The sequence below is a fragment of the Sorex araneus genome, chromosome 8 (genome assembly GCF_027595985.1).
Source record: "Sorex araneus isolate mSorAra2 chromosome 8, mSorAra2.pri, whole genome shotgun sequence".
In the NCBI taxonomy this organism is placed as follows: Eukaryota; Metazoa; Chordata; class Mammalia; order Eulipotyphla; family Soricidae; genus Sorex; species Sorex araneus.
The window spans coordinates 40,957,729-40,982,536 of record NC_073309.1 but is presented as its reverse complement, the minus strand read 5'-3'; the positions used below and the strand labels follow the sequence as shown (position 1 = coordinate 40,982,536).

Below are 24,808 nucleotides of genomic sequence, written 5' to 3'. Positions count from 1 at the left end.
GCACGCAGCTGATCCAAGTTTGATCCTTGGCACTGGATATGTCTCCCCAAGCACTGCCAAAAGTGAGCCCTGAGCACTGCCAGGGGTCATGCCTAAGCAAAAGTAGGAGAAGCCTTAGAAAGCTGGGTGTGGCCCACCCTCTCAGCCCTCACCCCCCCACCCCAACCCCCAATAAAAAGGAGCATCACCTGTGAGCCTGTGAGTCTTTTACATACTTTTTTTTTTGTCCTCTTAATTCATTTGTAACATCAAAAATATAGGAATGAGATAATATCAAGGAGCAAAAGTTCCTTTGACCATTTGAAATTCTGGCTGAAAATTGAATTTGGTGCTTCATAGACAGACACAGCCACAGTAGTTCAATCTTACTAGTGGCCACAGTTCTAAGACTCCCTCATGGAAGCTGAGATCAAGGCGAGTACTACTGAGCCGATACAGGCTGGTTCTCCTCTGTGCACATATATACAATAAAGCTATTAGGCACAGTAAGAGACAATAATAAAAACTACAACACTATAGTAAGTAATATGAATGTGGTCTTTCAAGATCTTATTCTCTGCAGTACATTTTCAACTGCAATTGACCATGGGTAGCTAAAATCTCAGGAAGTGGAAGTGCAGATAAAAAGACTAGAAGTGCCGGAGAGGCAGTATTTGCATGTAGTCCTCCCGAGTTCCATCCCCAGCACCACCTATGGTACCCTGAGCACCACCGGAAGTGATCCCTAAGCACAGAACCAGGACTAAGTCCTGAACACTGCTGGATGTGCCACCATATCCCTCTAACAAAGGATTATTGAGAAATAGTAATAAGCTAATTATTATTAGCTAAATTAGCTAATAATAAGCTAATTTGCTTTTCTTCCCTATGTTTTCTTTTCTTGGTTTTGGGCTACATCCAGCGGTGTTCCAGGATCACTCCTGGCATGATTCAGGGTACTATGAGATGCTGGGGATTGAACCTGGATCAGCTGTGTGTAAGTCAAGCACCCTATCAGCTATACTATCACTCCAGCCCCTTCCCTATTTTTTTTGTTTATTTGTTTTTGGGGGCCACACCCAGCAGTGCTCAGGGGTTACTCCTGGCTCTGGCACTTAGAAATTACTCTTGGCGGTGCTTGTGATACCATATGGGATGCCGGGGATCAAAGCCAGGTTGGCTGCATGCAAGGTAAGCATTTTACCTACTGTACTATCTCTCCAACTCCTGCTTCACTATTCTTTTAGACTGAAGAGCTCTGATTCTTAGTCTATTGGTGATTTAAAATTTTTTGGAGCAGTCACACTCAGACGTGCTTTACTCCTAGCTGTGTTCAGGTCACTCCTCGAGTGGCTCAAGGACCATATGCAGTGCCAAGGATCAATATAGGGTCAGTCACATGCAAGGCAATTGCCTTACTATACTCGTTCTCCGAACCCACTGATTTAAATTTTATTTAATATCTTATTTTTTTTCTTTTTTGGGTCACACCCAGAGATGCACAGGGGCTACTCCTGGTTGATGCACTCAGGAACCGCTCCTGGTAGTGCTCGAGGGACCATATGGGATGCTGGGAATCGAACCCGAGTTGGCTGCGTGCAAGGCAAACACCCTACCCACTGTGCTAACATTCCAGCCCCTTATTTAATATGTTTTTTAAAATTTTTATTTTCCCTTTTTGGGGTCACACCCAGCGATGATCAGAGGTTATTTCTGGTTCTGTACTCATGAATTACTGCTGGCGGTGCTCAAGGACCATATGGGTTGCTGGAGATAGAACCTGGGTTGGCTGCATGCAAAGCAAGTGCCCTACCCACTGTACTATTGCTCCAGCACCTTTTCTTAGTTTTCAAATGCACCAGAAATCCTTGTATTTATATTTTAACTGTTACTATAAATTCTCATGGGCTGGAGCGATAGCGCAATGATAGGGCGTTCGCCTTTCATGCGGCCAACCTGTGTTCAATTCCTCCGCCCCTCTCGGAGAGCCCGGCAAGCTCCTGAGAGTATCGTGCCCGCACGGCAGAGCCTGGCAAGCTACATGTGATGTATTGGATATGCCAAACACAGTAACAATAAGTCTCACAATGAGAAACATTACTGGTGACCGCTCGAACAAATCGATGAGCAACGGGATGACAATGATACAGTGATACTATAAATTCTCATATACATATACACTTTTCAACAATGTTACTTTCTCTTCATCAGCATCACTAATCTTTTGCACATGACCTCTTTATAGCAAGAAAAAATACCAATTTGAATAAAATTGTTCACATATTTTACTTCTAGATCACTACTCAGGATTGCTCTGTTTCATGGAAGTGATGATTTTTTTATAATTCCCTACTGTGAAAAGGGTATATCAATTAGATATCCTGTGTGATATTAAGAGTTTCAGAAATAAATGAATTTCAATAAATACTGAAGGCAAGCTACCGAGACTATCTCGCCTACACGGCAGAGCCTGGCAAGCTAACCGTGGCATATTCAATATGCCAAAAACAGTAACAAGTAGTCTCACAATGGAGGCAATACTGGTGCCCGCTCGAGCAAATCGATGAGCAATGGGATGACAGTGACTGAAGGCACTGAATATAATAATGAGCAGCATTTGGTATCTATTATAACAAGGAACTATTCTAAACATTGTGTTTTCATACAAAAGTTTTGAGGTAGATATTATAATCATTCCCCAATTAATTTATATGACATATATGCAATAAAAACAAAATAAAAAGGTCAGGAAAAAAAAAGATCAGGAAAGCTAATCAGATGACTCTCCTTGGAGAAGAAAATGAGCATAAGGATGTTGGTTAAAGGGTACCTTTGCCTTATATTGACACTAAGGGAAGCAGGTGATGCTAGAGGGCAGAATCTGGTGGTATTCAGAGGACCAGCCACATGGTGCCAGGGATTGAACTGGACCAGTCACATACATACAAGGCAACCATTTTTTTTTTTTCTTTTTGGGTCACACCCAACAATGCACAGGAGTTACTCCTGGCTCATGCACTCAGGAATTACTCCTGGCGGTGCTCGGGGGACCATATGGGATGCTAGGGATCAAACACAGGTTGGTCACGTACAAACATCCTAACCGCTGTACCCAGGTATTGCTGTATTACTCTGGCCCCAAAGGAAAGCATCTTTACCCCTTTACTTATGTCTTCAGCCTGAAATACTTGAAGGAATATATTCATGCACTATTTCTGCAACTAACAGATGATGCAAAGAGATGCTTAGGAAGAATGAGAGCTGGAAAGAATAGTACCAGGGTTTGATCTACAGCACCCCATATGGTTCCCCAAGCATAGCCAGGAGTGATCTCTGAGCACAGAAATCAGGAATAATAATAATAAAAAGAAAAAGAAAGAAACCAGGAATAAATCCAAAAAACAGAACCAAAAACATGTTAATGATTAAAAGAAGCCTAGGGGCTGGAGCAATAGTATAGTGGCAATGTGCTTGTCTTACACACAGCTGTCCCCCGTGTCCTGCCAGGAGTGATCCCTGAGAGCAGAGCCAGGAGTAAATCCTGATCATCACTGAGTGTGACAAAAAAAAAAAAAAAAAAGGCCCAGATTCTGTAAATAGCAAAACTAAGCATCTTCTAAAATAAAGAAGTCCTGATTTGAAGTATTGAAGAAAAATTAAAACCAAAGAGATACATTCCTCCATGAATGTTGAAGTTTTACAATGTATTATAATGTAAAGAGTTTTACAATGTATTATAGGGGGCTGAATAGCTAGTACAGGAATAGATAGTACAGCCTTGAATATGACTAACCTATGGGATCAGCATTTTGGGCCTTGGCAACCCATAAGGTCCCCCAGCCCAGCTGAGCAGTAGTAAGCACCCAGGTGTGGCTTAATACTCCCCAAGCAATGCATTCCAGTCACGTTTCCCCTGGTAAAGGTCAAAAGGTCAAAAAGTAATTCGTTTTACTTCATTAGAGCTATCTCACCTGAGAAGATTTCATTTTCTTTTCAAAATTGCTTTTGTGCCACACCCCACTGTTCTTAGATCTTTATTCCTGGCTCTGCACTCAGGGATCACTCCTGCTGGTACTTGAGGATCTATATGAAGTGCTGGGGAACCCAGGATGGCCGTGTGCAAGGCAAATGCCTTGCCTGCTATACTATCACTCTGGCTCTGAAGATCTCATTTTCATCCACTCTTCCCACCCTTTCTCTAGCCTCATATTGCCTAAATCAAACTATTTCCCTCCCTGCCCCTTAAACTCAATATATTCTACTTACAGAATTTTTCTACCAATTTTTTTCAGGTTGATAAATCTATACTCAGGAAGATGACACTCTCACATCATTCTATTTAAAGGAATTATTATCAAGATAAAGTCTCTAGACAGGGAGATGGCTCAAAGGGCTAGAGTACTTGTTTTGCATGCAGAGCCCTAGGGTTGACCCTGACGCCACTAAACGTGACCCCCCCACCAAGCATCACTAAGTGACTCGCTACTCCCCCAAGCTGGGAGTAGGCTTAACCCTGATACAGCTGAGTTTTGACTGAAGAAAAAAAAAGAAAAAAAAAAGAATCAAGATTCAATCTCCATTGTTTGTTTTGCACCAACATTAAAAGCCTTTCCACACATTTCATACATTCTATGCTTTATTACCAATATAGATTTTGATGCTGAATGACTTGTGAGCTATAATTAAAGGTTTTCCCACATTGCTTATATTCATAGTGCTTCTCAATCGAATGAATTCTATGGTGACTAATAAGTTGTGAGCTCTGAGAATAGGCTTTCCCACATATTTTACATTCATAGGGTTTCTCACCAGTATGAATTCGCTGATGTCGAGTGAGGTCTGAACCAGACCGAAAAGCCTTTTCACATTCCTTACATTCATAAGGCTTCTCACCTGTGTGGATTCTCTGATGTTTAATTAGCTGTGAACTCTGACTGAAGGCATTGCCACATTCCTTGCATTCATAAGGTTTTTCCCCAGTATGGATTCTTTGATGTTGAGTAAAGTTTGATCCACTACTAAAGGCCTTCCCACACTCCTTACATTCATAGGGTTTCTCACCAGTGTGAATTCTCTGATGTCGAGTAAAGTTTGAACCACTACTAAAGGCCTTTCCACATTCCTTACATTCATAGGGTTTCTCGCCAGTGTGTATTCTGTGATGTCGCATGAGGTCTGAGCCACAAATGAAGGTTTTTCCACATTCCTTACATTCAAAAGGTTTTTTGCCAGTGTGAATTTTCTGATGATGACTGAGTCTTGAGGGATGTCTGAAGGCCTTTCCACATTCCTTACATTCATAGGGCTTCTCAGTGCTATGAATGATCTGGTTCGTAGTCAGCTGTGAGTCATGTCGAAAGTTCTTCCTATATTCCTTAGTTGTACAATATTTTTCTTTATTATTAGTGATCTGCTGTAATGTGTAGGATGGATGCCGACTGACTGTGGGCTTGCCTTCATGAGGGGATGTCAGTTGATGAAAATGTCCCTGCTGAACAACATGTTGTTTTCCAAACAAGTCATTACATTCCCACTTATCTCTGAAACCAGGGCATGGAAGGTCATGTCTGCTAAGTTTTTCCATGATCTCCCACTGAGCTGATTCTATTTCATAAATTTCCTTCTTCAGAAATAAGTTCTTGGTGTCACATCTTGATTCTAGGACTGAAAGAAAATCTGAAAACAATCACTCACATTTTTTTTTTTTGTGAAAGAAACAAAACCAGTTGATACGTTAATATGGGATAATTAAAAAAAAAAGAAAAAGAAAAGGAAGGTGATAAAGTAAGATGCAGGCAATCTGGCTGTCAAACCACCAAACCACCTCTGCCACCATGTAAACTCAGCAATAAAAAATTGAACTCCAGTTAGACTGACCAGTTAACAACTGCAGAATTTCTGGGCAGTTATGTGACATCTCCAATGTCTCTGACACTTACAATCCAGTAGTAACACAGGGATTAGAAGAAATGTAATGTAGAAGCCAGCCCATCTCCACTAACAAAAACATTAACACTGAAGCATAATTTGTAACATTTTAGTAATCCCTCAGACAAGGACTTAATATACAATTTTCACTAATTTCCTTCTAAGGAAATATTTTTTGATCATCCTGTTAGCCATTTATGGGTAACAAGCACTGTCACTGTCACTGTCATCCCGTTGCTCATCGATTTGTGGGCCTGCTATGGGGGGCTTGCTTGAGGGGTCGTTGGGGAAATGAAGACAATGGTAGCGGCAAGATGACAGTGTGGTGGGATTGATGGTTGAATATTGAATGCCTGTAACAAATCATCATGAACATCTTTGTAAAGCATGGTATTTAAATAAAGTGTGCAAACCATAATGTCTAAAAGGAAAGGAAGAAAGGGAGATGGGAGGGGGAGAGAGACAGAGACAGAGACACAGAGAGAGACAGAGAGAGAGTGGAGAGAGACAGAGCCAGAGTGGAGGGTGTGGGAGAGCAAGAGCAAGCCAAAGCCTGCCATAGAGACAGGCTGGGGAGGGTCACGGGAGGGAAACTGGGGACACTGGTTGTGCGGTATGTAACTGGTGAAAGGATGGGTATTGAAACACTGCATGACTGAAATCCAACATGAACAGCTTTGTAACTCTATCTCATGGTGATTCAATAAAAACTAAAAATATAAATTAATTAGTAAAGTGGGGGCAGGGCGGGAGATGAGGGCAGTGATTAGGGAAACCAAGTAAATCACTCTTTTCCAAACACTGCAGATTTATTTAAGGGGAGCCTTAAGAAAGAAAGAAAAAACAAAAACAGTGGAGCGATAGCACAGCGGGTAGGGCGTTTGCCTTGCACTCGGCCAAGCCGGGTTCGAATCCCAGCATCCCATATGGTCCCCTGAGCACCACCAAAAGTAATTCCTGAGTGCAGAGCCAGGAGTAACTAACCCCTGTGCATCACTGGGTGTGACCCCAAAAGCAAAAAAAAAAAAAAAAAAAACAGAGATGAGCCAGAGAAATAGTACAGCAGGTAGGGTATTTAACTTGCACACGGCCAACCCAGGCTCAATTCCAGACACACACACACACACACACACACACACACACACACACACACACACAAATATATATATATTATTCCTGGCTCTGAACTCAGAAATTACTCTTGGCAGTACTCAGGAAACCATATAGGATGCTGGGGATCAAACCCAGTAGGGCTGCATGAAGGCAGGTTTGGGGTACCATACGGGATGCCTGGGATTAAACCCAGGTTGGCCACATACAAGGCAAACACTCTATCTGCTGTGCTATCACTTCAGCCCATAAATTTACTAATATCCAACATAAAAATTAATATTATCATATATTTTAAAAGTTACATAAAGAAGCTACAACGTGGGGGGCTGGAGCTACAATACAGCAGGTAGGGTGTTTGCCTTTCATGCGGCTGGCACAGGTTCGATCCCCAGCATCCCATATGGTCCCCTGAGCATCACCAGAAGTAATTCCTGAGTGCAGAGCAAGGAGCAACCCCTGTGCATCGCCAGGTGTGACCCAAAAAGAAAAAAAAAAATAGCAGCTACAACTTGAGGCCAGAGAGACACTACAGCAGGGAATGGGCTGACCTGGGTTTGTTCTCCAGCATCCCATACAGTCCCAAAAAAGTGATCCCTGAGCATATAGCGAGGAATAAGTTCCGAGCACTGCCAGGTACCCCAAAATGAAAAAAATCTACAACTTGAGGTCAGGAAGATAACTCAAGAGGGCAGGAACACATGCGCTGCCTGTGGGAGCACCACTGGGAACGACCCGTCAGAACTGACACTGAGCCCTGCATGATCACCAAGTACCATCAGGTATGGCCCCAAACCAAAAACAAACAACCCCGCTCCCTCTTCCAAAAAAATATACAGGGGCTGGAGCGATAGTACAGTGGGGAGGGCGTTTGCCTTGCACATGGCCGACCCGGGTTCGATTCCCAGCAACCCATATGGTCCCCCAGCACTGCCAGGAGTTATTCCTGAGTGCATGAGCCAGACATCGCCGGGTGTGACCTAAAAAGCAAATATATATATATATATATATATATATATATATATATATATATGCAGAAGCTAAATCTTGAAATGAAATCTATGAAAGATGTTACTGAGAGTGGAGCAATAGTACAGTGGTAGGGGGTTTGCCAAACCGGGTTCAATCCCAGAATCCTAGATGGTCTCCAGAGCACTGCCAGGAATAATTCCTGAATGTGGAGCCAGGAGTAAGCTCTGAGCGCTGCTGGGTGTGACCCCAATACAAAAGGTATAAAAGGTATTAATAAATTGTATGCTTGGTCTCCTTTATCTCTTTGGCAGTGCTAAGGAGTGAAGCTAGAACTTTACACATACAAAGCAAATGCCCTACTGCTAAACCACATCCCCACACCCCCTACCACTTTTTTTTTTTTTTAGTGCTTTACTGTTACTTGATATATTATATACTCATTTATTTATATCTTTCTCCATGAACCAGGAAGCAAGCTCTGGGAATTCAGATCCACTGAATTTTGTGTTGGTCTACAATGGGACTCAATAAACTCACAGTGAATGAACTGTCCTGCTTTCCCCTCCTTCATCTCTTTATCTTTGCCAGATCTCTGACTTCTCAATGGAGGCAGAGGCTTGTGCCCAACATAGCTACAGCCCATGACATGACCATTCAAATCTCCCTCTGTGAGCTCCAGATGGACAAACTCCTATTCTATCTCTTATCCTCCCCTTTCTGCTGAATGACTATTTTAAACTCTTTTATTTGTTTGTTTTTTGGTTTGGGGGACTTTTTTTTTTTTAAGTTATTTATTTTATTGAATCACCATGTGGAAAGTTACAAAGTTCTCAGGCTTATGTCTCAGTTATATAATACTCAAACACCCATCCCTTCACCAGTGCCCATATTCCACCACCAAAAAACCCAGTATACCTCCCACCCCCCCATCCCCCCACCTCTGCCTGTGTAACTGATAAATTTCACTTCATTTTCTCTTTACCTTGATTACATTCCATATTTCAACACAAAACTCACTATTGTTGTTGGAGTTTCTTGGGGGACTTTTAGAGTGATTCTACTTTACAAAACTTTTTATAAACTTATGTTCTAGTCTTCCATAACCTATTATTGAAGTTACTTATTCTCTTTTTAATCTCTGTAGTTTCTAGGACTATGTCACACATATTAGAAAATGTTCACTATTTTTTTTAAAAAATATGATTGTGGGGCTGGAGCGATAGCACAGTGGGTAGGGCGTTTGCCTTGCACGCGGCCAACCCGGGTTCAAATCCCAGCATCCCATATGGTCCCCTGAGCACCGCCAGGAGTAATTCCTGAGTGCAGAGCCAGGAATAACCCCTGTGCATCGCCAGGTGTGACCCAAAAAGCTAAAAAAATATATATATATATATGATTGAGGTCACAGTGATAGTACAATGGGTAGGACATTTGTCTTGCATGTAGCCAACCCAGGTTCAATCCCCAGCACCCCAAAATGGTCCCTGAGCACAACTATAAATGATTCCTGAGTGCAGAGCCAGGAGTAACCACTGAGCACTGCTGCGTGTGTCCCCAAAACAAAACACAAAATGATTGAATCGGGGCTGGAGCTATAGTATAGCAGGTAGGGCTTTGCACGCAGTGGGCTCGGGATCGATCCCCAATACCCCATATGATCCCCTGGGCACCACCAGGAGTAATTCCTGAGTGCAGAGCCAGGTGTGACACCCCCCAAAGAAAAAAAAGATTGGATTAATGAATATGTAAGTGACTATATGTTACAATTCCCTGGTGAAAACAAGACTTTGGCAATGTACAAAAAAAATCTGTTTCCAGTGACACGGACACTTTTTTTACTTTTAAAATATGACAAACAAAAGAGGTTACAGGGCCAGAGAGATAGTATAGTATGAAGGAGCTTGTCTTGTATGTGTCTGACCTCGGTTTGATCCTTGGCACCCCATCCATTGAAAGGAGTGTCAGGTGTAAGCCCCAAGCACTGCTGGGTGTGGCACAAAAACAAAAACCAACCAATAAACAAACAAAAAAAAAATGGAAGAGGATACAGCGATGAGGAAATAGATATGAGATGTTGATAGAAAGGAGTACCATTAGAGGGAGTGAAAGCGGGTATAAATATGAAGAAGAAATCGAGCAGAGTATTTTCATAAAGGGACAAGGTTAAGGTCCTTTGAAAGCTTATTACAAAGAGACTTATTTTTGCACCACAGACCTAATATCAGGGGAGTTCCCCAGAGAGCGACTCAAAGGAACAGTCTTACAACTGACAGACAGGACATGACCTGCAGGCCTCACTCACCTTGCAATTGGTCTCCTGTTAGTTCTCTGCCAAGCAACCAGGGGTCCTTCCCCTGCTCCAAGAAGGAGATCACATCGGGCTTAGAAATAGAACATCCTGTTCACAAAAGAAGTAACTTAAGTTTATGATAAAAATGTCCCAAAATTCAATTCTTTCAATATTAAGGAAGAGTCAAAGAAAGATATACCAGGTATTTGTGACTAAACCACCCACTAACTTGATGCAGCCTCTTCTTTCTAACACTACAAGGGAATTTTCCTTTGAGCAGAATTTGGGGATCTAACCGGAGATCTGAAAGTTAGGTGAGAACTGCAGACCTTCTGAGGTCAGAATCTGAGTTATTTTGGGGCTGAGATTCTTACCCATTGAAACCAGGTTGCTGTAATTCTCCAACATCACATCTCTGTATAGATCTCTCTGAGCATCATTCAGACATTCCCACTCCTCCTGAGAGAAGCCTATGGACACATCACTGAACATCAATGACTCCTGGAACAATAATCAGGTGTGTGGCAGTTAACAACAAGAAGTTTTTTGTGAAAGAGAGAGAAGGAGAAATAAAAGGGAGAAGTGAAAACTAGCACTCCTAGAGAATGGGGCTGTGTGTTTGGGACCCCTGGGGAAGACTAGAATCAAATAAGCAGGAGTGAATTTCTGTGCTCCCACATCTTTTTTTGTATCCTGCAGAGAAAAACGATGCATACCAGGCCAGAGCGATAGTACAATGGGTAGGGTGTTTGCTTTGCATGTGGCCAAGTGGATTCAATCGCTGGCACCCCATATGGTCCCCTGAGCCCTGTCAGGAGTGATTCCTGAGCATACGGCTAGGAATAAGCCCTAGCACAGCCAGGTGTGGCACATAAAGTGAAAAATAAGACAAAGAGAAAAAAACTAAGCATAGAGTGGAACATTTCCATTATGCACATGTCAGTCGCTAACTCTCTCCTCAGGCGTGATTCCCTGCTATGGTGCTCAGGGGACCATACATGATGCTGGGCATTCAAATTGCATGCAAAGGCAAGCACCTTAACCCCTGTACTCTCTCTCAAGCAAGTAATATCCTACTATATAGACATAAACAACTTTTGCTCTCAGACACTGAGGCTAAAAGGAATATATAAAAGTGCATTTGTGCACTCTTATTCAATGCTCAGCTACAAATTTCTCTTGTAAGCAAATTTTATTTTTTGTTGTGCTGTAATCAAACACTGAATTTCACAGATGCAAGGAAACTATATTCCCAGACCTCTACATTTCCTTTGTTTAAATTACAGGAACTCAGAAACCAGGTAGGGCATTTGCCATGCATGTGGCTGACCCAGGTTCAATCTCTGGCACCCCACATGGTCCCCCAAGCCACACCAGGAGTGATTCCCTGAGTGCAGAGCCCAGGAGTAAGTCCTGAGCACCGCTAGATAGGACTCAAAACCCAAATAGCTAAGTAGATAACTGGAGAATTAGGAAGGTCTTGGGTTGTGTAGAAGAAAATGGCAGTCAGGCTCCTAAAGGGAGACCGTGTTAACCAGTATCCAAGTTTCTTCCAAATGTGGTCATACTCAGATATCTTATTTTCTGGGGTGGTGATTGTGGGAGGTGGTGGTGGGCCTACCTGGAAGAGCTTAGGGTCTACTCCTGGGTTTGTGCTCCAGGATCATTTCTGGAGTGCTCGTGAAAACATATGTAGTGCTGGGAATCGAACTGGGTTCAGCTGCATGCCAGGCAAACATTTGAGCATTGAGACAAGAATAACCTTTGATGTCCACTCTCACCATTTCTATTGAATATAGTACTGGAAGTACTTGCAATAGCAGTTAGGCAAGAAAAAGATATTAAGGGCATCCAGGTAGGAAAGGAAGAAATCAAACTCTCACTATTCACAGATAATATGATACCATATTTAGAGAACCCTAAAGCTTCTACCAAGAAACTCCTAGAAACAATAGACTTGTATAGTAAAATTGCAGGCTATAAAATCAATACCCAAAAGTCCATGGCTTTCCTATAGGTAAATAATGAGAGAGAAGAAAGTGACATGAAAAAAGCAACCCTGTTCACAATCATACCTCAGAAAATCAAGTACCTCAGAATCGGCTTAACTAAGGAGGTAAAGGACCTGTACAAAGAAAACTACAAAACGCTACTTCACGAGATAAAAGAGGACACGAAAACACGAGGAAATGGAAACATATCCCCTGCTCGTGGATTGGGAGAATAAACATCGTCAAAATGGCAATACTCCCCAAAGCACTGTACAGATTCAATGTGATCCCTATAAGGGTACTCATGACATTTTTCAAAGAAATGGAGCAAACACTCCTGAAATTCATATGGAACAACAAACCCCCATGAATAGCTAAAGCAATTCTTGGGAAAAAGAAGATGGGAGGCATCACCTTCCCCAACCTCAAATTCTACTACAAAGCGGTAATAATTAAAACAGCATGATACTGGAACAAAGGCAGAGCCGCAGACCAATAGAACAGAGTTGAATATCCTGACATACAACCTCAAGTATATGATTATCTAATCTTTGATAAGGGAGCAAGAAATGTGAAGTGGAGCAAAGAAAGCCTCTTTAGCAAATGGTGCTGGCAAAACTGGACAGCTACATGCAAAAAAAAATGAGCTCAGACCTTTACCTAACTCCATGTACAAAAGTCAGATCAAAATGGATTAAAGACCTCAACATCAGACCAGAATCCATAAGGTACATTGAAGACAAGGTCGGCAAAACCCTCCACGACATTGAAGCTAAAGCCATCTTCAATGATGACATGCCACTGAACAAGCAAATGGAAACAGAGATAAACAAATGGGACTATCTTTTTTTTTTTTTTTTTTTTTTTTTTTTTTTTTAAAGTTCACCTTTATTTATAACTGAGCTACACTGCCTCCTGGCTAGTATATGGGAGATTGAAGCCCGGAGAAGTAGAAATTCCACATTTAGGGGAGTCAGAATACAGACCCCTACTTCTTTTTTTTTTTTTTTGGGTCACACCCGGCAATGCACAGGGGTCATTCCTGGCTCATGCACTCAGGAATTAGCCCTGGCGGTGCTCAGGGGACCATATGGGGTGCTGGGATTCGAACCCGGGTCGGCCGCGTGCAAGGCAAACGCCCTACCCGCTGTGCTATCACTCCAGCCCCAAATGGGACTATCTTAAACTAAGAAGCTTCTGCACCTCAAAAGAAACAGTGACCAGAATACAAAGACAGTCTACAGAATGGAAAAGGATGTTCACCCAATACCCATCTGATAAGGGGTAGAGGAGGAAGAAAAGAGGAAGAAGAAGGAGAAGGAAGAAGGAGGGGGAAGAAGGGAGAGGGAGGAGGAGGGAAAAAGGAAGAAGAGGAAGAAGGAGGAGGGAGAAGGAAGAAGGAGGAGGGAGAAGGAAGAAGGAGGAGGAGGGAGGAGAAGGAAGGAGGAGGAAAGAGGAAGGAGAAGGGAGGAGAAGGAGGGAGGAAGAAAAAGGAAGAAGAAGAAAATATATGTCTACAGGGGGTGGTGGGCAATGACATATGGGTGGTGGGAAATGTACACTGGTGAAGGGATGCGTGTTGGAACATTTTTTTATTAAAAAAAAAAAAGATTGGCTGTGTGCAAGATAAACATCCTACTCATTGTACTATTGCTTCAGCCCAAAATGTTGGTATTTTTTTAGGGGCTATCGTGTTAACTCCCCACACTCACCACTCAAGTATCTGTATCCCTCACCACCACCCAGTGAACTCCCTGGCCCCTATAGTCTAATCTCAGCCCCGTATTTGGTTCTGTTCTGAGGTCAGAGGACAAGAGCTTCCGTTCCGTGAACTCTGCAGCTGACTCTATTTTAGTGCAAGGAAACAGCATCTCACCTGAGACATGGCTTCGATACCTGCAGCAAAGAACCAGTCCTCTCTGGGTTCCACTTCTGGCAAAAGGCAGTGCTGAGGAGCCAAAAGAAGATCTACGTAAGATCCCCCATGCCTGACAGCTCCCAGAAAGATCATTTCTTTTCTTTAGCTTTCTTTCTTTCTTTTTTTTTTTTTTAAGGATTTTTGGGTCACACCCAGCAATGTCAGGGATTCCTCCTGGCTCTGCACTCAGGAATCACTCCTGGTGGTGCTCAGGAGACAATGTGGAACACTGGGGATCGAACCCAGGTGGCTGGTGTGCAAGGCAAATGCCCTCCCGGCTGTACTACCTGGGCCAGAGAGCCCAGAAAGATCATTTCTGCTCACTGCTTATCCGTACAACTAAGGAATGGGCAAAGTTCTCACCATCCCCAACTCCTGGAACCTCAGGCTTGGGAAAAGATTAATAACCTGAATAACCTGATACAGCTGGGAGAATATAATTTGCATAAATATACATGGTACAACATTATTACACAAATTACAACACACCATTAAACTATATCCTTTTTTTTTTAGATCCCAGAAATCAAAAACAGGGCTTACAAATGCAAGGCTAGTGTTCTACCAGACTTGAGCCCTCACACTGGCATTTTTATTTCACATATGGGAACACACTAGTATATACAGACTATGTCTTTTTTTAATAAGTATTAAAATTTTCTGGTTTTGAATTTTCAGGCCATACCCAGCGCTGCTCAGGGGCTAGTCTTGGCTGTGCTTAGGAGTAACCACTGTCAGTGTTGAGGACAATTAGTGGTGTCAGGAACCGAACCAGGGTCAGCCAAATGCAAGTGCCTTACCTCCTATACTCTCTCTGGCCCCTACTTCTCTTACCTACACTGGATTCCGTTAATGGACATACTTTTATGCTTCACACAGGCAATTCTGCTGCTTAGTTGTATTCCTGGTCAGAACAGGAATAATTATTTCTTAAATATATATATATATGTATTTGATTTAGGGGTCATCCCCGGTGATACTTAAGGCATATTCCTGGCTCTGTGCTCAGCAATCACTCCTGGCAGGGTTCTGGGGACCACATGTGGTACCAGGGATCACACCTGGGTCCTTGTGCAAGGCAGCACCCTACCTATTTGGCCCTCATATGTTCCTTATTTACATTTTGGGGACATGATGAAGGAACTCAGTTCAGAAGCTACTAAGGCTCTGTGCTTGGAGTTCACTCCTGGTTGTGCTTGGGGGATCATACTGGATGCTAGGATCAAAACTGGGTTGGCTGCATGCAAGGCAAGTACCTCCCCTGCTGTATGATCTCTCCAGAGCCCCAGTACATGTTTTCTAAAGCTGCAAAACATCTTTAAGACATACGAAGGAACAAGATGCACAAAAATATTAATGAGGGGCTGGAGCCATAGCACAGCGGGTAGGGTGTTTGCCTTGCACACAGCTGAGCCGGGTTCGATTCCCAGCATCCCATATGGTCCCCTGAGCACCGCCAGGGGTAATTCCTGAGTGCAGAGCCAGGAGTAATCCCTGTGCATCACCAGGTGTGACACAAAAAGCAAAAATAAAAAATAAATTAAAAATAATTAAAATAATAAAATATTAATGAAAGTTTTTTGTGTGGGTTATTTTTTGTCTTTTTTTTTTTTTTTTTTTTTTGCTTTTTGGGTTACACCCGGTGATGCACAGTGGTCACTCCTGGCTCTGCACTCAGGAATCACCCCTGGTGCTGCTCAGGGCACCATATGGAATGCTGGGAATCGAACCCGGGTCGGCCGCATGCAAGGCAAACGCCCTACCTGCTATGCTATCACTCCAGCCCCTGCCATATTTCTTAGCAATGTTCAGGGCTTACTCCTGGCTCTGCCAGGGATAACTGGCAGGGAAAACTCAGGGATCTCTACTCGTTGGGCTCAGAAACCATATGGGGTGCCAGGGATTGAAGCCGGGTCAGCCACATGAGGCAAGCACCCACATGCTGTATTATCTCTACAGCCCCTTAATGAAAATACTGAAAGGGAATAACTGAATTTTTAATGTGACAGATTTGTTTATTCAGTTGGGTTTTGGTTTTTATTAGGTTGTTTTTGTTGTTGTTTTTGAATCATAACTAGCGGTGCTCAGGGCTTACTCCTGGCTCTGCTTCCAGAGATCACTCCTGGTGAGTCTCCAGAACCATTTAGAGTACCAGGGAATCAAACCCCAGTTGGCTGTGTGCAAGGCCAGTGTCCTACCTACTGTACTGTCGCTGCTGGTCCTCTCAGTTTTGTGTTTGGGGATCACTCACAGTGGTGTTGGGGGGACCATGTGGTACTCGAGATCAATCCAGGCCTCCCATAGATTCTAGCTCCCAAATCAAAATTTTTTACACACTTAAATGTCCATCACAGGGGGTCAAAGAGATACTATAGTGGGTAAGGTGTCTGCCTTGCACGTTTTACATTCAGGAGTCCTAGCTTTGACCCCTGGCACTATATGGTCTCCCAAGTACCGCCAGGCGTGAACCCCAAGCACAGAGTTGAGAATGTCCCCTACGCACTGATGACTATGGCCCCAAAACCACATACATACACACGCATGCACAAACAAAATTAATAAATTTAGCAAATTTGCGAATTAAGAAATCACTACGTAGTTTTAACATAAGACTAGACAGAAAAGAGGATTACTAAACTCAAAGATAACTCAACAACAACAACAAAAAATGCACATGAACTGCAGAGAATAAAGAAAATTAAAAGTGAATATAATAGCCACATGACATAGTTGCTGTATACCATGTATGTAAGTGAAGCCACAGAAAGAGAACTGAACACAGATCAACTTGTAAGAAGCTACTATTGAAGAGAGATTAGTAAAACCCTCAAAACGAGTTTCAAGAAGCTTAGCAGAACTGGAGTAATATAAGAAAAAACAATGCAAAACTAAAGCAAAAAACACAACCAAGTACATCATAGTTATACTGTTGAAAATTTAAAAAGGGGGGGAAAATCTTCAAAGTACCTAAAGGAAAAACAGCATTTTGTCAATAACCTGACAAAAAAAGATATAATACAATGAAAAAGATATAATTATAATGAAAAAAAGAATCATGGCAAATAGAAGACATTAAAAAGATATCAAGTGAACACTAGTAACTTTGGATATTGGATGATATAGAAAATTCCTTTAAAAGGGGGGGAAAAGGGGCTGGAGCGAGAGTACAGCGGGTAGGGCGTTTGCCTTGCACTCGGCCATTCCGGGTTGGATTCCCAGCATCCCATATGGTACCCTGAGGACCACCAGGAGTAATTCCTGAGTGCAAAGCCAGAAATAACCCCTGTGCATCACCGGGTGTGACCCAAGAAGCAAAAACAAAACAAAACCAAAAAAGGGGGGGAACCAACCCAGGTCTGGAGCGATAGGAGGTCAACTTGGGTTCAATACCCAGCACCACATATGGTCCCCTCCCCCCAACAGGAGTGATCCCTGAGTTCAGAGCCAGAAATCGAAAGAAAGGAGAGCCACTTTGGCATGTTGGTGGTGGTGGAGATGCAGTGCTAAAAGCATAAAGATTAATATTACTGTAACCATGTAACCACCTTACCTCAACTAAAAAAACAATGAATGAATGAATGAATGAATTGTGGGCTTCTCTGTTCATAAAGTAAAATAATACAAATAACCCCAGTGTCCGTTATTAGTAGTAGACTTCAAGGGAAGAATACAATATAAAAAACAAAAACAAAACAAAACAAATGAATCACCTGTATATTGTGCATAGATAACCCTTAATTTTCCAGAACAAGATAAATAAAAATGGTGTCTGGCAGCATTCACATAAAAGATTCAAACCGAGGAGGGCGATAGTATAATGAGTAGCATACTGAGTATGCATGAGAAAAAGCATCATGATCCACATACACAAACATAATGACGCAACCAGCACGGGGGCATACAGTGCGAGGCAACGACAAGAAACGTTAACACATCAAACGTTCACATAAACACAAACACACACCTGGCCAAGGGTACAAAGCACAAACACACATTTCCCAAAAGGGCACGTACACTCAGTGCCAACCACATTGTTGCGGGTTCCACACACAGATGCACTGGCCACACACTCACCCACCGGAGTTCGCAGACACTCCTCCCTGTGCTCCGCAGGGCAAGGAGATACGGTCACAGGACCACACGTCTCTTCAGGGACCAATGCCACCCCAGCTGGGGAGTTACAAAGGCACGGCACACAATGTTGCACCATGGTCCCATTGATACACATACCAAGGGATCGCATCAAGGCACAGCAGCACAGACACAGGCTTTCAGGCTGCGCCGCGCAAGGTGATCAATGGAGCCCACACACTCATCACGGGTACAGCCACAGCTACACAATCACGCACCACTTTACCACGCGGCCACACAATCGCACGATATCACTCTCGCCTCCCCAGCCTAACAAAGCCGTGACTCCTGCTTCGGCTCCTCACCTCTGACCCTCCGAGCTGCCTAAGGCACGGTCTATGAAACCGCGACAGTTGCCAGTGCAGAACCGAGGGTCCCGCCAACGCGTGACTGTAGGTGAGTTAACGCGAGAGTCAAGTTCTTGGCGCGGTGTCCTCTGGGAAATGTAGTCAGAGGCTGACCCAGGGGTACGCTGGCTTTCATGATTTGACTGAGAGTGTAGTTGCCGCCCCCGCCGAGGATTACACCCTCTCATCGAACGCACTTCGACGGCCTCAGCCTGGGCCGTGGCTCTGACACGTTTGTAACGATCTCCCTCGGACCCTTCTCCTGTTCCCACGAGTTGGTTAGACGAAGAGTCGCACCGCACAGCCTTCTGGGAAATGTAGTTCGGAGCGGGAACGGTGGCGATTGGCGTATTTGGGCTTTCTTAAGGTTCTTTCACGGGTAGACAATGGGACTTCTGGGAGTAGTACTGTGTGGAGTTGTGTACCCTCTTCCTGGGTCGCTCCTTGATCTTTCTTCAGGCGTTAGTCGGGCTAGGAGTTCTTCAGTGCAGAGGAAGTGTGACCACTGAGTTTCCGAAAACCAAAGCTAAGCAGATAGGGAGACCCAAGGGATCACCTGGAACCAGCATCTGGACCACGGCGTCCGAAGAGGCTGAGTCGTCCTTCAGGGTCTACGGGGGAGTCTTAAGGAACTTCACGGAATCGAGAAAGGAAGAATTTTAAATGTATGTGTTGTCAGTGGCCTTCACTTCTTCCATGTAGCAGCATGCACACAGAAGGTGTTTGAAGTCAGTAAAGGCGTGAAATTCAGGTTTTCCAAGGGTTATGAATGCAACTTTTTGAGCTGAGATGAAAGGAGGTAAGGATTTAGCCTCAGTAGTTTTATGTGATGACCTACCCTGCTCCACAGATAAAAACCATCAGTAAACCAAGCTTGTCTGAGTTGAGTAAAAGAGTGTTTTTGGAGGTCCATTCTGGTGAACTATGAGGTCTGTGACTGTAAGGTAAGATGAATAACCCTAGGAGTAGAGGCTGGGCGAAAGGATGTGGGGTTTTATTGTAATCAGCAGAGGAGTTTACAAGAGAGAAGAATCTGCCTGGATACTTGGTGATTCTGCAGTTTGAAAACCAGTGATGTGCTTTAGTTTGTAAAAACTTTAGAGTGTTAAGTTGAAAGAAACTATATTGGATTGAATGGTTAGCTGCCCACTTTTGACTTTTTGTAACCTCGCTTTGTTCTGCTTCTGTAACCCTGCTTACGCCCTTGAGCTGTACATAACAATGCACTATGCCTAAGTCATGTCACATACGTCCTGCGTCCTGCCATCTGTATGCCGGTCGGCTGATGATCACGTACAACCTAAAAGAAGGAGTTATGGGAGGAGTTACTGAGAACACAGAGCCTAGCCGGTCCCACGGCCCTGCAGATAGTAACTCCGGACCAGAGCCCAGATAATGACTCCAGTCCCACGGCCCCTGACGCAGAGCCTAGATAGTGACTCTGGACCAGAGTTCCGGTCCCACGGCCCCTGACGCAGAGCCCAGATAGCGACCCCGGTCCCACGGCTCCACAGATAGTGACTCCTGACGCAGGACCTAGATAATGGTTCAGGACACGCGGATCCGGAGATAGTGGCTCCAGACGAGACTACGTGACTGGCCCAGAGGACTCAAGCCCTATAAAAAGGCTTCCCTAACTAGCACAGACTGCTGCATCCACCTGAGGTGCAGCCCCAGCATGTTGGTCTGAATAAACTTTTTCTCTTGCAAGAGTCTTCTCGACTATCCCGTCTCTCTCTCTTGCGGCTCCGGTCCCAACAAGAGCTTGATGAGGAGCTAATATAGTCCATGGCTGCCTCAGAGTAAATGTAAGAGGAGTCTTCCAGAAAGACAGGGATTGCTGCTAAGCCTCAAAGACTGGAGATGAATCCCAGCAAGAATCCAGTTGTTTGGAAAGATACCACGTTTTATCACATTACTGTTGAAACCTTTTTTTTTTTTTTCAGTCCAAAAATCAGTTTATACTGGCCAAAGCAATAATGCAGTGGTAGGACATTGCCTTGCAGGCTGCAGACCTGAGTTTGATCCCTGGCTCCCCACATGATCTCCAGAGCCCTGTGACAAGTGAGCCATGTGTGCAGAGCTAGGAGTAAGCCTTGAGCACTGCAAGGAATGGCCCCAAAACAAAACAGACGGCTTATAGCCTTTCATCATGTAATCATTGCATGATAAAATTCTGTTTATCACACCACTTAAATGGTAGAGCATCAGTACATTCATCAGTGGTATATAAATGCATGTTTGTCTTTTAAAGCATTGTGAGCCATGAGCCTAAAATTTAAGCCATACAGGTTTTTTTTTTTTTTTTTTTTTTGCTTTTTGGGTCACACCCGGCGATGCACAGGGGTTACTCCTGGTTCTACATTTAGGAATTACTCCTCGCGGTGCTCAGGGGACCATATGGGATGCTGGGATTTGAACCCAGGTCGGCCGAGTGAAAGGCAAACTCCCTACCCGCTGTGCTATCGCTCCAGCCTCCCATACAGTATTTTTTCAAAGTTTCATATATTAGCCACATCCCACTTCTTTGCAAAAAAGGGATTGTTTGTGTTTTGTGTGTTTGTTACAAAACTACAATAGTTAATAAATGTCATGGAGAGAGAATACAAGAGGCCTTGCATGCCACCACCTTGGTTCAACTTTTGGCACCACATTTCTTTAGCACCACCAGGGGCCACTCCTAAGTGCAGAGGCTGGAATAACCCCCCGAATACCACAGGGTGTAGCCTAACAACCCTCCATACCAACACCTCAAATCTGATGATTATGTGCTGAAATATATTACCACTAGGTCACGACCCAGTTTTTTTTTTTTTTAAGTAACAGATTTTATTTTAGAGGGTTTTAGGGAAGGAGGAAGGGATAAGTGGAAAAGAAAAAAACAGCAGGAGTAACATGCTCAAGAAGGAACACGGGCTCCTCCGAGGATGGAGAGAGCTCTACACACATCCTAGCACTGGACACGAAAGCATGAAAGTACACATCTCAAGGGGGGAGATGCGGGCGACACATGTGCTCGGGCACCACATGTGCTCGGCCACGTGGGCACAAGCAGCACATGGCTCAGGCAGCATATGCGCCACGACCCAGTTTTTGCATTAATACTCATGGGTAATTCTAAGTAAACAAAAGGGAGAAAAAGGTTTGATTAGGTTGGAGAAGGCAGTGGGAAAGTGCTGTTTGGAGGGCTTTGAAAGCATTTTCTAACTCATCATTCCAATTTAGAGGTTCTGTGGCAGGGCTGTGAAGGGTCTTAACAATTCAGATTCTATAGAACCTAGACTCCAAATTCTAAAAAGCCTTTCTGGAGGCTTTTTGTCTGCATGTAAATTGTCAGAGCCTGGGGACAGAATAATGCCTGAGTCACCTGTTAATTAGTAAGTTGGGTTTTTTTTTTTTTTTACACAGGGGTTACTCCTGGCTCATGTACTCAGGAATTACTCTGGGCAGTGCTCACGGGACAATATGGGATACTGGGAATCGAACCGGGGTCAGCCGCGTGCAAGGCAAGCCGCGTGCCCTACCCTTTGTGCTATTGCTCCAGCCCCAATAATTTGGGTTCTTAATGGTGAGACTCTATAGCCGTTTTCCCCAGAGATGTAGTAAAGTGGAATAGGAGCCATTCTGATAAGGGCTGGAGTGAATTATTCACAGACTGGAAACCCTATAAACCCTATACACCCCCAGAGATAAGGGTTATCCCAGAAACCTGGAGAGAACACTGTCCTGGTGAACTGTTGTGTGTCCAAGTGAAAAGAAATAGGTATGGAGAATCAGAGTGTAAGGGTTGCAGAAGAAAGCATTCTTTAAATTACTGACAGTAAACCACAAAGTATTAGAAGGCGCTTGTCTATGGGGGCCAAAACAATAGTAAAGCATGTAAGATATTTTCATGCAGCTGACACAGGTTTAATCTTTGACACCTCATATGGTGCCGTGATATTCTTGAGTGAAGAGCCAGGAATGCAACCCCAATTTTTTTTTAAAAAAGGGGGATATGGGATAAGAGACAAGAGAAAATATGGGTTCATTAATTATTCATAAGTCTTGGGGACCGGAGTGATACTATGGCGGGTAGGACACTTGCTTTGCATGCGACAGACCCAAGTTTGACCCCTGGTTTCCCATTTGGTCCCCTGAGCACCAGGAGTGATTCCTGAATGCAGAGCAGGAATAACCCCTGAGCATTGCCAGGTATGACCCCAAACCAAAACAATTAAATAATCTTAGGTTTTGGGCATGATATTGCCTGTCAGTTTGTATTTTGAGAAACTGGAGTGTTAATTGGGGAGTTGGTGAGAATGAGACCATATTTCAGAATTTGTCATAATAATATATGGTCCCAGAAGAGCCTAAAGCATGAAGGGGCAGTTAAATACACAGCAAGACTATACATTGAGTCTAATGGGTGATGCAGTGATGACATCAGAGGCAGGTAGAAGGCTTGCATTGCATTCATCCAACCATGGTTTGATCCTCAACACCCCATATAGCACTTTGTGCATCACCAGTTCCTGAGAATAATCGTGCAATTCAGGAATAACCCTGAGCATCGATGGGTGTGACACCCACCCCACCCTCACCCCTCCAAAAAAAAAAATCCCATACAAATCAGGAATCCTGAGGATTGTTCTTATTTATCAATTATAGGCAACACACCTGTGATTTCTTCTTTGGGGGAATCACATACCCAGGATGCTCAAGGATTACTCCTGGAGGTGCTCAGGGGACCGTAGGAGATGCTGGGATCAAACCCAAATTGGCCTTAGTGGAAGGCAAACGCCCTCCCCACTGTACTCTCACTCTGGCCCTCACCCATCTTTTTACTTTTTTGCTTTTTGGGTTGCACCAGGCAATGCACAGGAGTTACTGTTGACTCTGCACTCAGGAATCACTCCTGGCAGTGCTGGGGTACCATATGGGATACTAGAAATTGAACTCGGGTTGGCCACGTGCAAGGCAAATGCCCACCTGCTGTGCAAATGCCCTACCTGCTGTGCTACCGATAGCTCTAGCCCTGACACCTGCCATTTCTTAAATATATTCATGCTTATTAAAAGCGGGTCTCCTGGGGCTGGAGAGATAGCACAGCAGGTAGGGCATTTGCCTTGCACGCGGCGGACTCAGGTTCGATTCCCAGCATCCCATATGGTCCCCTGAGCACGGCCAGGAGTAATTCCTGAGTGCATGAGTCAGGAGTAACCCCTGTACAATGCCAGGTGTGACCCAATGTTGGTGTACATCTCACAATCTCAGGCCTAACTAGGCTTGGAGGTAAAAATTGTTTTCCTGTTACTGTTACTTTAACTGACTATGCTTCTGGTTATGTAACTGACTTTGATACCGTTTCTGTTGACTAAGTTAATTTGCCTATTCTATATGGCTGAATATCATTGGTTAGAACATTAAGCTAGTTAATAAAAGGAGCTGAAAGGCTGCTCTGGGGCACAGCACAACACCAGAGTTTGTGATCCTCCATAAAGTATTTATTTCGCGTGCACATCTTAATGCTTCAGACTGTCTCACCAAACCTTATTGCAACAACCCAAAAATAAAAAAAAATTTAAAAAAAGGGTCTCCTAAAGAGGAGTCTACTTAACCAGATTTTTTTCAGAGGCGCTCAGGGCTTACTCCTAGCTGTGCTAAGTCATCAGTCCTGTCAAACTAGAGGGAACGTGGGTGCTTGGGAATGAACCTGGGTTAGCAACATGCAAGACAAAACACCCTATCTACCCTACTTGTTCCTGCCCTCAACTATTCTTATTTAAAACTGGGGTGCCAGGAGACAGTGCACATGGTCTTTTAAGTACTGTGGGACGTAGCTTTGGAGGCTCCTGGTACTCCCAAGGTCTTCTGGGTTAGGTCCACCCCCTGCCCAACACATACAAACACACGAGCCCAGACTCTTGCATCGAACGGCTTGCTGTGAATTACTTACTGGGAGCAGCTCCTCAAACTAAGAAAATTTTAAGACAGGCTTAGGAATCTTTGATAATTTCCCTCAAATTACAGAATTTGACACGGGAATTGGAATTATGCTCTTCTAACTAAAAGTGTCTTTATTAGGAGTGTATGTGATCAGGGTCAAGTAGGAAAGGTTTTTATCTTACTTTAGTTATTTAACAAAACACCATACACGAGA

At 43.7% G+C, this 24,808-nt stretch overlaps 1 protein-coding gene across 1 annotated transcript; it reads right to left on the bottom strand.

Moving 5' to 3' along the window:
• Window positions 1-4,603: 4,603 nt before the first annotated feature.
• Window positions 4,604-20,157, bottom strand: LOC101538850 (zinc finger protein 566). The gene is made up of 5 exons (XM_055145154.1): window positions 18,625-20,157; window positions 14,147-14,218; window positions 10,654-10,780; window positions 10,292-10,387; window positions 4,604-5,643 (listed from the first exon to the last, which is right to left on the bottom strand). The coding sequence occupies exons 2-5, from the start codon at window positions 14,153-14,155 to the stop codon at window positions 4,619-4,621; spliced, it is 1,257 nt and encodes a 418-aa protein (XP_055001129.1). The 5' UTR covers window positions 14,156-14,218; window positions 18,625-20,157; the 3' UTR covers window positions 4,604-4,618.
• Window positions 20,158-24,808: the final 4,651 nt, after the last annotated feature.

Excerpts from the sequence above, each read along its gene's own strand:
- LOC101538850 (XM_055145154.1), bottom strand. Across the intron at positions 10,388-10,653 it reads CAGCAACCTGGTTTCAATGG|GATGTTCTATTTCTAAGCCC; the intron begins GTAAGAATCTCA and ends TTTTGTGAACAG. Across the intron at positions 5,644-10,291 it reads AACAGGAGACCAATTGCAAG|TCCTAGAATCAAGATGTGAC; the intron begins GTGAGTGAGGCC and ends ATTTTCTTTCAG.